At 41.5% G+C, this 15,110-nt stretch overlaps 1 protein-coding gene across 2 annotated transcripts in view; it reads left to right on the top strand.

Moving 5' to 3' along the window:
* Positions 1–1,809: 1,809 nt before the first annotated feature.
* Positions 1,810–15,110, top strand: part of NT5C3A (5'-nucleotidase, cytosolic IIIA) — a 52,447-nt gene continuing 39,146 nt past the window's right edge. Inside the window, exon 1 of one of the 2 annotated variants that reach the window (XM_079152371.1) lies at positions 1,810–2,058. In XM_079152371.1, coding sequence (XP_079008497.1) covers positions 1,921–2,058 — 138 coding nt within the window. In that variant the 5' untranslated portion in view covers positions 1,810–1,920. The remainder of the gene's footprint in view (positions 2,059–15,110) is intronic. The other variant, XM_079152373.1, reaches the window with a different exon arrangement.

Here is a 15,110-nt window from a genome sequence, read left to right as displayed (position 1 = left end):
GGATCTTGCTAAGTTGCTGAGGCTAGCCTGGAATTTGTCATCCCTGCCTCAGTCCCTGAAATTGTGGGATTACAGATTTGCACCACTAGCCCAGCCCATAATTAATTTCACCACCCTTTATGGGACCGTCAGTCTCCCATAAAAAGCAGTACCCCTTAAGACAAACAGTAAAAACTAGGAGGGTAAAATGGTGCCGACCGTGCCCCCCCATATCAAAAGAGCAAATGTACTCCAGGAACATTGATTCAGAGTTTGTTGTCTATTGAAAACATAGGATGTACTTTTCCTTGCTCTCCCACCTTAAATCATGGCTTTTTAGCTATTAAGAGCATGCTGAGGGTTGGGGAGATAGCTCAGCAGGTAGAGTGCTTGCCTCACAAGCACAGGGCCCTGAGTTCAATCCCCAGTTACATCAAGAAAAAAAAAAAAAAAAAAAAAGACCATGCTGTGTGTCTTTCCCTATCATCTCATTTCTTATCAGCATCAGAAGCCAGGTGCATCATTACAACCCAAATACCCTCCCCTTGAATATCCAAGGTCAAACAACATAATGGATAAAACTGTTGAAGAGTCAGCAAAACAGCAAATTCCTGAGACTATTAATTGGAAACTCAAATGATTTGTGTTTTCTTCCACTCCTCGCCTATATGTTCCCTTAGCAGCTACATCAACTCATCCTCATCACTAGGGAAGGATGTTTATCCAGGACAGGGCGTTATTATGAAATACCAGGGACAAGATGAACCACTGATTCCTTCCTCAAGGTTGATGTGCACCATACCACTCCTACTACCTTTCACATTTATCAAACTCTCTCTTTGCCTTTGGAGCTAGTTTGATACTCTTGGTCAATGCTGTTTCTCCCTTCTCCTAGAACAAGAAGTTCCAATTTAGTCTTGTTTCCAACGCAGTTGTGCCTTTATCTGATTCTACTGAAGAGCCCAAGAACCCATCCAGCCAGTAACAGAAACATCACATTCTTTTTCTTTTTAGTAGCCCAGGATGATTTATAAGCCTCAATCATTTCTTGAGTGTCGTATATTTGGGACTTCCCATCCATGAGTACGTATGTAAACTGTTTTTCTATTAGTCTTTTTTTTTTTTTTTTTGCGGGGAGGACTGGGATTTTGAACCACAGGCGCTTTATCACTGAGCTACATCACGAGCCCATTTTATTTATTTATTTAAAACAAGATGTCGCTGCATTGCGTAGGGCCTCGCTAAATTGATGAGGCTGGCCTGAAACTTGCTTCAGTCGCGGTCGTGCCGGCTTCCCCTGCACCCCGACAACCCCCAAGACAAGCAGGGGAAACACCTATCCCTTGGGAGAGACCGGCCGGCAACAACAACTGCAAGTCCCGCTGCTCACACAGAGGAGGAAATGGATGCAGGAGGCGGTGGTGCGATGTAGCAGAGAACCGCTGGCCGGCGGAAGGGACACCTCCCCGCTCCAGCCTAACTCCGTGCCATCCTCGCCCTGTTGTCATAGCACTTTACAGCGGACGCTACTGCGCAAGTCACACGCTGCGCCGCGCAGCCTACTGGGGGCTGTAGTCCAGAGAGGCTGAGGCCTGGAAGGCGGGGAACGTTTCTGGGTGTGCCGCGACTGGAATGCGGAGCTCGTTAGCACTGCCTCCCAGACTTTAGCAGAGAGAATGAGCGCAGTTCTCGTCCCTTTGCTGGCAGCAGCTTCTCGGACCCAAACGCTGGGAAAGCCGCGCCGCCAGCCGGGGCTCCGGGCACAGGCCCCGCCCCTCGGCCCTCGTGGGTGGGGCCTTTTCGGGGCGGGTCCTGCGCAGAGCGGCGCGTGGGGCGGGGCGTCGTGGTTTCGCGGCGCGCGCGGCTCCCGCGCTTCCGAGGCTAGCTGCCTTGGCTAGCGGCCTCTGCTTTTCAGTCCGGGCGGCGCACTAGGGCCTGTCCATGGATCGGGCAGCAGTGGCTAGGGTGGGCGCGGTAGCAAGCGCCAGCGTGTGCGCACTGGTGGCGGGCGTGGTGCTGGCCCAGTACATATTCACCTTGAAGAGGAAGACGGGCCGCAAGACCAAGATCATCGAGATGGTGAGTGTGGGGGCTCCGCGCCCCGAGAGTGCGTAAGGGACCGGCGCCGCCGTCCGTCTGGCCTCGCCTGCCCGCACCGTGCGGCTGCTGGAGTCGAAGGGGCGCCGAGTGCGTTGTCCGTCAGGCTGTGGCCTTGCCAGCTTCCTGGACCCGGCCGCTTGGCGCACGGCGACCCCCGGGCTCGGTGACCAGGACTCCATTCCCGGCAGCACTTGGGAACCGTGGCCTTTGTTTTCTCCATCTGAAAGAGCAAGGCAGGGAGTAGATGCTCCGGAGAGAAACTACCTTGTGCTGCAAAACCCGTTTCTCAAGAGAGAAAGAGATAAACTGCAAGTCCATTTTTTGGACCGCACCTGCTCAAAGCGTTGCAACTAATCCGATTCGAATTCCCATAGAGGAGTTTTTATGTCGGGGATGCCACGGATTACATTATGAAAACGTAACATCTTCAGTATTTCTTAAGAAATGCCAGCAGGCATTCAGAATAGTTTATTTTGTATTTGAATGTTATTCCTACATGTGTCATACTCCCAAGAAGTGTCCTTGTGTACATTTTTCTCCAAAACTCTTGCAAAAATGTTTGAAAAAAATTTTTGGAAATTTCCAACCTTATTAAACATTGTTTCTGGAGAATTCCATTTGAGATGAATTGCAAGTAACTTGTTGTTCCGAAGTTGGGTATGTTTAGTTCAGTTTTGTTTATTTAGATTTGCCACGTCTAAGCGAATTCTAATTTATTTACTGGAGTGCATCCTGAGTAGACTCCGGATAGTGTGCTATACATGTGAACATCTGGGGTTCAAGCGTTTATGCCAGAAATAAGTTGAGAATCTATTACTGTTATGTATAGTAGCGATATTGATAAAAGAGACGATTTGTCTGTAATCCCAGTGGCTCAGGAGGCTGAGACAGGAGGATCACAAGTTCAAAGCCAGCCTTAGCAAAAGTAAGGCGCTAAGCAACTCGGTGAGACTCTGTCTCTAAATACGATACAAACTAGGACTGGGGATGTGGCTCAGTGGTCCATTGCCCCTGAGTTCAATACCGGTACAAACCCCCACACCCCCCCCAAATTTTTTTTTTTTGGTCCTGTTGGTATCCAAGGCAGAACTTAGTGACATACACCTGTAATTCCAGCGACTCAGGAGTCTGAGGCAGAAGGCTCATAAGTTGAGGCCAGCCTCACCAACCCTGCCTCAAAATAAAAAGGTCTGGGGATGTTTTTCAGTGGTAAGGTACCCTTGGGATAGACCCCAGTGCCAAGAAAAAACAAAAAAACCTGTTGGTATCTTTGGCACAAGGTGAATATAGGAGTATTTAAAAAAAAAAAAAAAAAAAGACTCTCACATGTTTTATATTCTCATAATATTACTACATTCTGAATTATTCTTGGTTTATTATAGCTTATTTCTCTACATTTGTATGTTTAGAGTAACAAAGATGTCTCAGAAGCTTCATTTTGTTCATCTTGTCCTGGTTAGTGAACATCAATAGCTTTCCTTTGTCCCAAACCCAAAGTTTATTCTACTTATGTGAGAAAGCAATTGCCCTGTCTTCCTATATGTATTTAAACTGTGGATTGGTCTTTCATAAGATCCTAAGGAAGTGTTTGCTTGCTTTGTGAAAAATACTAAAGGTCCTTCAAGAGTGCCAGCTTTCCTTATTTGTACTGTAGAAATCAGTTAAATCTTTCATGTATACATAGTACACTATTTTAATGCAGGATGTGATGTGTGTGCCCTGCTATTAGCTTTTCAGTGGAAAATCTGGAAAGAGCTTTTGTTTTTAACTTTGGTAATTTTATTTTATTTTTAAAATATTTTTAAAAAAAATTTTGGTACCTGGGGTTGAACCCAGGGGTGCTTAACCAGTGAGCCACATCCCCATCACTTTTTATTTTTTATTTTGAGACAGGATCTTGCTAGGTTACTGAGGCTGACTTTGAGCTTTAGGTCCTCCTGCTTAAGCCTCCTGATTTGCTGGGATTAGACATATGCCTCTGTGCACTTTAGTAATTTTAATGAGTTGCTTCTTCAAATAGGAAAATTATTTGAGTGGGAGACCCAAAATGTGGGTTTCAGTGCTGGTTAATAATTGTTATAGGGGGTCTGCTTTGCCTATCCCCTAACCTTTTACCTCCAAGAGTCTGTTCAAACCCATGGATGTCCAATGGATACAGTTCTTACAGCTAATGGAACCAGCGGTAACTACCTAATCAAGGTGGGGTAGAAAAATAAATGATTTCTGGGACTTGCTACAAATGGTGCATTGTCTCTTCCATTTATTTTGCTGTTGAACCCAGGGGTACTCCACCAGTGAATTACATCCGCAGTCCTTGTTATTTTTTATTTTGAAATAAGGTCTCACTAAGTTGCCCAGGCTGACTTGAAATTTGCCATCTTCCTGCCTCAGCTTCCACCGCCACTGGGCTACAGGTGTGTGCCACCATGCCCAGCTCTTCCAGTCTTTAATTGAGAGGTGCAGGGGAGTTGCTATTGGGATGTACATGCTTCAGTGGAAATGTCTTGTCGGGTAGCAAACTAAATATACAGAGGAAGCTAGTCAGCAGACATGCTGGAAATGTTCAGAGCAGAGATAAGAGGAGCCACTTTAAATGAAGTTGACTGTTTTTTTCCTTCTAAGGCTAATCAGTCATCCCTTTGCATATTCCCTGAGACCATGTATCAGCTATCCCTACCTATAAATTGAGCTAGTTTGGATCAGTTTCTCTATCTTACACCCCAAATCTCTTTTAAGATTACTAATTGTATTGTAGTCAGATACTTTTTTTTTTTTTTTTTTTTTTTCTCTTTTTCTAGTGCTGGGGGTTGAACCCAGGATCTTGCACATGGTAGGAAAGTGCTCTAGCACTGAGACATATTCCCAGGGGACCCCACTCCCCCTTGTAATAGGGATGGAACCCAGGAATGCATTACTACAGAACAACATCCCCAGCCACCTCCCCTACCTTTTTTGGAAAATATCTGCATTTTTATATTTTTCTTTTCTTTTAGGTACTAATAATAAGTTTTGAAGATAATTTCCTGTCCCCTCCCTCCCCCCACACACTTTTTTTTGAGAGGTCTTGTTAAGTTGCTAGACTGGTCTTGACATTGGGATCTTTCCTCCTCAGCCTTTTGAGTAGCTGGGGTTACAGGGTATACCATCAACATACTCAGCGCAGATACTACTACTATTTTTTTTTGGTACCAGGTGTTGAGTCCAGGGGTACTCAACCACTGAGCCACTTTTTGTATTTTATTTAGAGACAGGGTCTCACTGAATTGCTTAGTGCCTTACCATTGTGAGGCTGACTTTGAACTTTTGATTCTCCTACCTCAGCCTCCCAAGCTGCTGGGATTACAGGCATGGGTCACTGTGACTGGTTGATACTTCATTTATTTTTTTAATTTATTTTTTTTTTTTGCGGTACTGGGATAGAACCCAGGGCCTTTTGCTTGCAAGGCAAGCACTCTACCAACTGAGCTATCTCCCCAGCCCCAATACTTCATTTTTTAAGTGAACTTTATTTTAGAAAATACTTCATTTATTATAATTAATGAACAAATATCGATAATTATTAAATAACCTTGCATTTTTCAGATTTCCTTTGTTTACCTTATGTCCTTCCCTGTCCCAGGATCTCCTGTGTGCATACCCCTTTATACTTCCTCATGTCTCCTCTCCCCCCAATTTTTTTTTTTTTTTTTTTTTGTAAATCCTTTTGGTGCTGAGGATTGAAGCCAGGGCCTCCTACACACTTACTGTACCACTCAGCTACACTGCTAGTCCCTTATCTCCTTTAGACTGTGACAGTTTCTGTGACTTGATGTGGTTATGTACTTGACAGTTTTGAATACTTGTGGTCAGATATGCAATAGAATGTCCCTTAGTTGTGTTTTGTCTAAAAGTTTTTTCTTCACGATTAACTAGGTTTTGGGGCTTGGGGAGGAAGACCATGTTATTTTCATCACATATCCAAGGTATGTAGTACCCACCTGACATGGCTTTAACCTGATCACCTGGGTGAGGTAGTGCTTGTGGGCTTTCTCCCTTCCCTCCTTCCTTGCTCTGCTCTTTGGAATGAAGTCACTATGAGAAGTCCACATTTAGAGTGGGGAGCAATGCTCCACATGCTTATATCACTATAGATTCAGATATTTATTTTATTTTTGTTTATTTATTTTCAGGTACTGGGGAATTGAACCCAGGGGTGCTTAACCACTGGCTACATCCCCACTCTTTTAAGTGGTGCTAGTGCCTCACAAATGCTAGGTTAGTGCTCTACCACTGAGTCGCTGGGATTATAGGTGTGAGACACTGCCTGGCTAAATTATTTGTTTTCAAGAAATTTTTCTTTCATCTGATGCTAGGTGTGTTTAGGGTTGTATGACTGTACACTTAAAAATTTTCTTTCAGCATAATTTGTTCATTCTCTGTCAATTTCTAGAGCAAGGCCAGTCCTTGACACATGACTTACAATATTTGCAAATTTTATATGTCTTAGTCAGATTCATTGTTTTATCTAGAAAGTTATTTATACTTTTCTATTCAATGAACAATGATGAGACTTAAATCTAAGGTACTTTATTGCCCTATATCCAATCATTTATTTTATTTTAAAATTATTTTTTAGTTGTCAGTGGATCTTTTATTTTACTTATTTCTATGTGGTGCTGAGTATCAAACCCAGGGCCTCACACATGCCGGCAAGCGCTCTGCCACTGAGTCACAATTCCAGCCCCCCCCCATCATTTATTTTATCATACTCTATTGCTTAGGTTTTAAAACTGTGTTTTAGAAAACTGTATCATTTTAGTTATTGAACAGATATTTTGTGATTTTTTTATTCTCAAGGTGAAGTTGTTTTTGGCTTTTGGGTTATATTTGTAACTTCCTGCTTTTTCTGTTTTGTTTTTTGAATTTTTGTGGTACTAGGGATTGAACCCAGGGGTTCTCTACCTCTCAGCTACATCCACAGTCCATTGTGTTTTTTATTTTAAGACAGGTAATTGCTACATTACCCAGGCTGGCCTCAAATTTGTAATCTTCCTGCCTCAGCCTTCTGAGTAGCTGGAATTACAAGTTGTTCCACAGTGTTTTGGCTACTTTCTGCTTTTTTCTGTAGTTCTTCCTTTTTCTTTGTTCATTGTGATTTTGGGGTAGTAAAAAGTGTTAGGTTAAAAACTTGTAAATGTTCATAATCTCAAAGCTGATGAATACGAGTGTCAGTTAACTGAATAGTTGACGTTATTCAACTAAAATTTATTTTCAATCAGCAAACATTTGTGCAGTGCCTATTGCATGTGATAATAAACACTTTTTTTTAAATTGGTTTTTAGTTGTCAATGGACCTTTATTTTATTTATTTATATGTGGTTCTGAGAATCAAACCCAGTGCCTTACGCATGCTAGGCAAGCGCTCTGCCACTGAGCCACGAATCCAGCCAGATAATAAATAACTTTTTGGGGATATAAAGGTGCGTAAAAACAGTTGCTGACCTCAAGGATTTTACAGCATAGAATAGGAGGAAGGCAAGTGACATAAGTAAAACAACTGTAATTATAGTGGTTAATATTTTTTATTTCATATGTTGCCCAAACCTAGGTCTAAAGTGTTGCTTTCCTTGTGAGGTAGGTATGATTATGAGCACAGCCCATTCTGTATCTTTCATTTTATAGAAACACCTGATCTTTTAAATGCAGAGCTAGTGCTCTTTTTTGTTTAGGTATTTTTTTTGGTGCTAGGGATTGAACCCAGGGCCCACATACCCCAGCCCTAGAGAAACAAGGCTTTTATCCATAAAGCTCAATAGAAATTGGCAGGGGGTGCTATGAAACACTAGTAAGGGACCACTTAATCCTACTTAGAATGAAGTCATGCTACAGAGTTGTGCTGGCAGTTAAGCCAAGCCTTCAGCCATTTAACAGGACAACCAAGAGAGAAGGGGCATGGAGGCAGGAGGAGGAGCCGGAGTAAAGGCCCTGAAGCAAGGACTACTGTGGCTGCATCACGAAGGATGTATGCTGGGGGCAGGGGACAGGGAATGTGGAAAAGGACCCAGCTGTAGGAATCTGGCAAAGACTTTCTAAATAGTTTGCCCCTTAATTCGAAGGCATCAAGGATTCATGAAAGGTTTGTGTGTTGTGTCTTTGTATGTGTTTGTGTTTGTTTTTTGGTGCTGGTCATTGAACCCAGCATGAAATGTCATTAAACAAGATAGTTGCATAATCCAGTCTTCTATGAAGATAATTTTTTGTAGGGGTTCAGCCTGGAAGGAAGGAAATGGTTTATTCCTTGTGATAGACGATTGAGACTTTAAAGTACACCAGTTAACAGTAGGAATGGAAGTAAGGGAGCAGGAGATAAAACATTTTTGAGATAAAATCAACAGAACTTTGTGTTAGCACGTACCCGGAACTAATATAAACCTGGTTTTGAATTTACTCTTTTTCACTCATTAAGCTGTGTGACCTTGGGTATGTTACTTAACCTCTCATTTCCATTTTTTCATCTTCATTGGGAGATAATAATAGTACTTCGTTGGTTAGTTGTGGAGATTAAATGAGATAACAATGCTTGGAACGTGGTCACTGTCTTTGAGAGTTTATTACTTATAATCAATAAATAAAGGGTTTTAATTACAGGTAAGGATAACTTTAAAGTTACCAGGTAAACACTGATTCTAACTATGTTAATAACCAAGATAGAAAAGGAGGACAGGGGCAGGTTGGAAGGGCAACCAGGAAAGAAGGCAGGAAAAATATGGAATAGTTTCACGTTGTCATTAAATTTGATGTGATTAAGGCATAACCAAGCTAGGTGTAGTGGTACACATCTGTAATCCCAGCTGCTTGGGAGGCTGAGGCAGGAAGATCACAAGTTTGAGGTCAGCCTGTGTAATTTGGCAAGATCATGTCTCAAAATAAAAAGGGCTCAGTAGTTCAAAACACAGTACTAGGGCTGGGAAAGACCAGAACAAAGTAGAGATGTCATGAATTAATCAGTAAGGGTTATGTACTCAGAAAAATGTCTCACCCATGGTATGTGGGTGTGTGTGTGTGTGTATGTATACATATGCACATACACACTTATCTATTACCAACAGTCGTTGAAAATGCTAGCCAGGAGCTCTGGAGATAAATTGGTACTAGAAATAATGTCTTCCTGGGGCTGGGGTTGTGGCTCAGTGGTAGAGTGCGTGCCTAGCACTTGTGGGACGCTGGGTTCAATCCTCATACCACATTATAAATAAGTGAAATGGAGGTATTGTGTCCACCTACAACTAAAAAAAAAAAAAAAAAAAAAGAAATTTAATAAAAGAACATACTTATTAAAAAAAGAAAGAAAGAAAGAATATCTTCCCAAATGTCTAGCCTGCCAGCATAGTAACGGGAAAGGATATGGTTTCTCATCCATAGTTTTTTAGCAAAAAGGAAGGAGAAAACTTGGCAGTGCCAATATTTAAGGCCTGTTCAGTAAGAACAACAGAAGGCTGCTGGAAGTGTAGTAATGGGAAGTGTTCCCAAGAAGGGACAGAATCAGCACTGTCAGTCTGCTCCAAGGTTAGAAGTTGGACTGAGTGACTTGCAATAGTGGGTGGAGCAGCCACTGGGAAAACAGTGAAGAAAACCATAAGTGACTATTTGTTTTTTTAATTTTTTTGTGATCCTAGGGATTGAACCCGTGGCCTCACACATGCTCTGTGCAAGTGCTTTAACACGGAGCCACACCCCCATCCCTTTTTATAAATATTGTTTTGAGACAGGGTCTCTCATCAAGTTGCCAAGGCTGGTCTTGGATTTATTTTCCTGTCTCACCCTCCTGTGCCTGGCAGAAAATCAATCTTCGGTAGTGGAAATAGTGATGATAAGGGTTTTTTTGTTTTTCTTTTTGGTGGTACTGGAGAACCCGGAGGCACTCTGCCACTGAGCTACATCCCCAGCCCTTTTTATTTTTTATTTTAAGATAGAGTCTTTCTAGGTTGTCCAGACTGGTCTCAAACTTGAGATCCTTCTGGCTCAGCCCCCTGAGTTGCTGAATTACATGTGTGTGCTATTGCCTGGTTTGTTTTGTTCTGATTGGGTACTGGGGATTAAACCCAGGGCAGTTTACCACAGAGCTACATCCCTGTCCCTATTTTAAGAAATTTTTAAAATTTGAGACTGAGACTTGCTAATTTGCTAAGAGTCTTGCTAAGTTGCTGAAGCTGGCCTTGAATTTGCAATTCTCCAGCCTCAGCCTCTGAAGTCCCTGAGACTAATAGCTGTACCATCATGCCTGGGATGGCTTTGTTTTTGAGTGGTTGCATATTGGTGATAGTAAAAAGCCAATGATTAAAGATATAAGAAAGGAGAAAGAAAATCAATTGAGCATGATCCAGAGAAGACAAAGGCATGGGTTGAACAACACAGGAGACTTTTGCAAGGAATAGGGAGGTACTGGGATGTGTATAGCTCAGTGCCTGCCTAGTGTGCAGGAGGCCCCTGGTTCGGTCCCCAATACCACAAAAAATATGTTTTTCTGAAAGTGTCCTACTCATATTGATTTATACTTACTCTGCATTGGTTCATGTATATTATACATTAACTGTTTACTGCCCTGCATTAATTATCTCTGCCTACTTCATTCTATACCTCTGTTTGACCTAATTTGTCCTATTAAATGGCTTGTCTTTCCAATTTTCTAATTTCTCCTGTGTTACCAGAATCTATCTACCACCACCCCAACCTGTGCTGGGGATCCAACCCTGGGACAGTTTACTACTGAGCTTTATCTCCAGGACTTTTTATTTTTTATTTTGAGCCAGAGTCTTGCTAAGTTGCCCAGGCTAGCCTCAAAATTTACAGTCCTTCTGCCTCAGCCTCTTGAGTTGGGATAACAGGCATGTGCCGTGCTGTCCCACTTCTCTTCCATGTTTTATCAGCAAATTTCTTGTTTTCTCTAATTGAAATCTGTCAAAAAAAAAAAAAAAAAAAGATGACTTAGTTAGTTCTTTCCATGTTCTTTATTAAATTCTCCCACAGTAGGAGTATCTGTCCAATGAAGTAATAGAGCCACAAATCCAGAACAAATGTGTGGTCTTAACATTATCCCCTAAAGAGCAGTAAGGGTAGAAGAATATTTGGACAGCAGGATAGGGGAGAGCTAAGGTCACTATAACCTCACCAATTGATTAAAAAAAATTTTAATTTAAACATATCAACTATTTACTGCTTCATTGTGAAGATCAGTTATTACCTAATGGTAGGTGCTGGGTTTTTTGTTTGTTTCTTTGTTTTTGGTACTGAGGTTTGAACACAGGAGCGCTTAACCACAGAGCCACATCCCTTTTTTTTTTTTTTTTTGGTGCTGGGGATCGAACCCAGGGCCTTCTGCTTGCGAGGCAAGCACTCTACCGACTGAGCTATCTCCCCAGCCCCTAACTTTTATTTTGAGACAGGGTCTTCTTAAGTTATTTAGGGGCTTACTAAGTTGCTGAGGCTGGCCTCAAACTTGCAGTCCTCCTGCCTCAGCCTCCCAGCCTCCTGTGCTGCTAGGATTAGAAGTGTGCGCTACCATGCTCAGCTGGTACTGGGGATTTAACCCAGGGGTGCTTTACCATTGAGCAACAACCCCAGCCCTTTTTATTTTTTAATTTTGAGGTAGTGTCTCACTAAGTCATTTAGAGCCTCACTAAGTCATTGAGGCCGGCCTGGAATGTGCAGCCCTGCCTCCCAAGTCTCTGGGCTTACAGGTGTGTGCCACTGTGCCCAGCAAGATGCTGGTTTTTGAAATTTAAGTGTGTTTCTTTCTAAGAGATAAAGTTCTAGCAAAAACTTCTTCCTTTCCTCTACCTTGAGATAATATCAGACATTTCCTGGATGCTGTATTGGGAGAGAAGCCCACTACTGAACCTGTATTTAGAAAAGGGAGGGTAGAAAACAAGATTTAAACTGCTGTTTCAGTGAATTAACACTATGGTGTATACTATCACGTAGGCTCCCCCCACCCTTTACTGGGAATAGAACCTAGGGCTTCTTACGTTCCCTTCACTGAGCTTCGTCCCCAGCCCCCAACTGCTGCTGTTTGGGTAAAATACAGTGTAAGACAAGAGAAATACATTAAACTTATAACATTGACGGTTTGTATTCAAGATCTTGAATCCCCAGATTTTCAGTGTTTATAAACATTGAGACAAATATTCCAAATATGGAAATATTTGTAATAGGCCATATGACTTTGTTCTTTCAAATCACATTTGTCACGTTTCCTGTGTGTTATTCTCGTGCCACAAGTTAACCACATTTTCTACTTTACTGAAAAATTTGATCTCTTACCCAGTGAGCTGTTTTTACATTAGCTAGAAATAGCTACTTCCTAAAACAATTGTAGTTCTATGCTTTTTTTAAAAAAATTATTTTCTTGTGAATTCATTTGTATCATAGATGACAACTCCTTGGAACTGGTTACTACCATTTTAAGTTTATCCAAAAACAGTGGCCAAAAGCCATCACATCTTTAAATCTTTCTACTTTCTTATCTTGGATTAACAACTGTAGCCATTGATTAATGGATGAGGGATAGACATTTTCCTCAGTAGAGCAATTTTTGACTGGACATGGTGGTGCATGCCTGTAATCTCGGCTACTCAGGCTGAGGCAGGAGAATGGCAAGTGCAAGATCAGCCCCTGCAACCTAGTGAGACCCTACCCCCAAATAAAACTTAAAAAGGGGTAGGGATGTAGCTCAGTGGTAGAATAATAGAACTTTACTTTGAAATATAGTGTCCCACATGCCAGTGTTCCATGACGATGACTGTCCAACCAGCATCAAGTGGGAGCACTTTAGATATTGCGAACTATCTGTTCCATCCCAAACTGAAGGAAACTGCAGGTGGGCCAAGGAAACTGTCTGAGCAAGCCCCCTTAGTTGATTCCAATGTATGCTAAAGTTCGATAACCACTGAAATAAGCAGTTCATACAACTCATACTCTTACCTCCTGCGAAGTGCAAATTTTACATGTCATAAAACTATATGGTTATTTTGTGCTCATAAATACCCAGAATTAGGGCAGCCAGACAATTACAGCATAAAAGAGAAAGCCTGGTGATGAGGATGTAGAAAAATGGGCACTTTCATTAACTCTATTGAAAACAGTGTATTTTGAGAAAGTAAAACGTGATAGGTTTACATACTGAAATGTGTGTAACTGTTAAAAACAAAATAAATCTGTATAAGTAAACATTTTTAGAAGTTCAAGATATAGTGGGGAACAAGTTGCAGGGCCGTCGAACTTCTAAAATAAATGTATGTGTTTGTATGCTGTTGGAAATTTTTGGAAGAATACTTTAGAAACTGTGTCGAGTTGTTAATGGTGACAGTGGATTTAGGAGGATGATGCTGGGGAGACTTCAACCTGTTCATCCATTAACAGTTCATACTGTGTAAAATATCCTGAGCGTGTGTTACCTTCATGGGAGTTACTCGGAATTGAAACCAGGGGCACTTTACCATTGAGCCACATCCCCAGCTGTTTTTATTTTTTGAGACAGGGTCTCTCTGAGTTTCTGAGCTGACCTTGAACTTGAGATCTTTCTGCCTTAGCCTCCTGAGCCACTGGGATTACAGGCATGCACCACTGTACCCAGCTATATTACTTCTTTTTTTTTTTTTTTTTTGAGGGCTTGGGTATCAGGGATTGAACTCAGGACACTTGGTCACTTAGCCACATCCCCAGCCCTGTTTTGTATTTTATTTAGAGATAGGGTCTCACTGAGTTGCTTAGCACCTCTCTGTTGACTGAGGCTGGCTTTGAACTCGGGATCCTCTGGCCTCAGCCTCCTGAGCTGCTGGGATTATAGGCATGCACCACTGCACCTGGCTCTGCTATATAGTACTTTCATAATTTTTTAAAAGTAAGATTTAAAAAAAAAGTATTGGAATCACATTGTACAGTATCTTTGTTATGAGAATATCTGTGGTAAATTCTCTGAAGAGTCCTTGGGTGTGATTTCTTAAAATAAGTGATATCGTCTGGAATGCCTTTTAGGGTGTTGAGTATACACTAAATTAGCATTACCAGAATCTAGATGTGGAGGAGAAATTAAAATAAGCTTAGGTCAAAGAAACTAAAGTCTTAAAAGCTATGGAAGGAGTAGGAAGAGGAAGACAGAAAAGAGACAGATTATAGAAATGTTATCTATAAGACTTTATAATTTTTGCAGTGTTTTGAGTTATCCTTAATTTTCATAGTAGTTTGAATGTTCTCCATATTTTTGTTTTTGTTTTTGTGGTACCGGAGATTGAACCCAGGGTGCTTTACCACTGAGTCACATCCCCAGTCCTTTTTATTTTTTGCTTTGAAACAGGGTCTCCCGCAGTTGCCAAAGGCCTCATTAAGTTATGGACACTGGCTTTGAACTCGGAATCCTCCTGGAGCAGCTCCCGAGTCACTGTGTGTGCCACTAGGCCTTGCACATTTGAAAATTTTTGAGACAGTATCTCACTAAACTGCCCCGGCTGGCCTCAAGATCCTCCAGAATAGCTGGGATTACAGATATGTGCCACTGTGTTGTGGAATCTTTACTCTTTTTTAAATAAAAGATTATAATTTGTATCTTTTTAAAAAGTTTTTAATCTCATCTTTTATTCATTCATTCATTTATTTATTTATATGTGGTGCTGAGGATGGAACCCAGTACTTCACAAGTGCTAGGCAAGCGCTCTACCACTGAGCCCCAGCCCCAGCCCTAATATAATTTGTATCTTAAGTCTAACCATTTACTTAAACTGTGTTACTTGGCAGATTTTTTTCTACCCTTAAAAACAGCCACCAGGGAGATCTATACAATGTTGTTTTTCTGTCAGCAGGTGGCAGGCTTCTCTTTCCATGACACAGTTCTGCTTTTCAAAATTATCTTTCTTGTGTTATTATTCTTTCATTAACTCTGAGTTGCTTAAATAATCTAAAATTTAAAATTTAAACCAAGTATGACAACCTTCAGCCATGGCAGACTTAAATGCCATTTTCTCATTTTTTCCCATAGGTTTTCTTTTCCTTTTTGTACT

The sequence above is a fragment of the Sciurus vulgaris genome, assembly GCF_902686455.1.
Source record: "Sciurus vulgaris genome assembly, chromosome: 8".
NCBI lineage: Eukaryota > Metazoa > Chordata > Mammalia > Rodentia > Sciuridae > Sciurus > Sciurus vulgaris.
The sequence above is the reverse complement of the archived record's forward strand: the minus strand, read 5'-3'. Positions and strand labels throughout refer to the sequence as shown.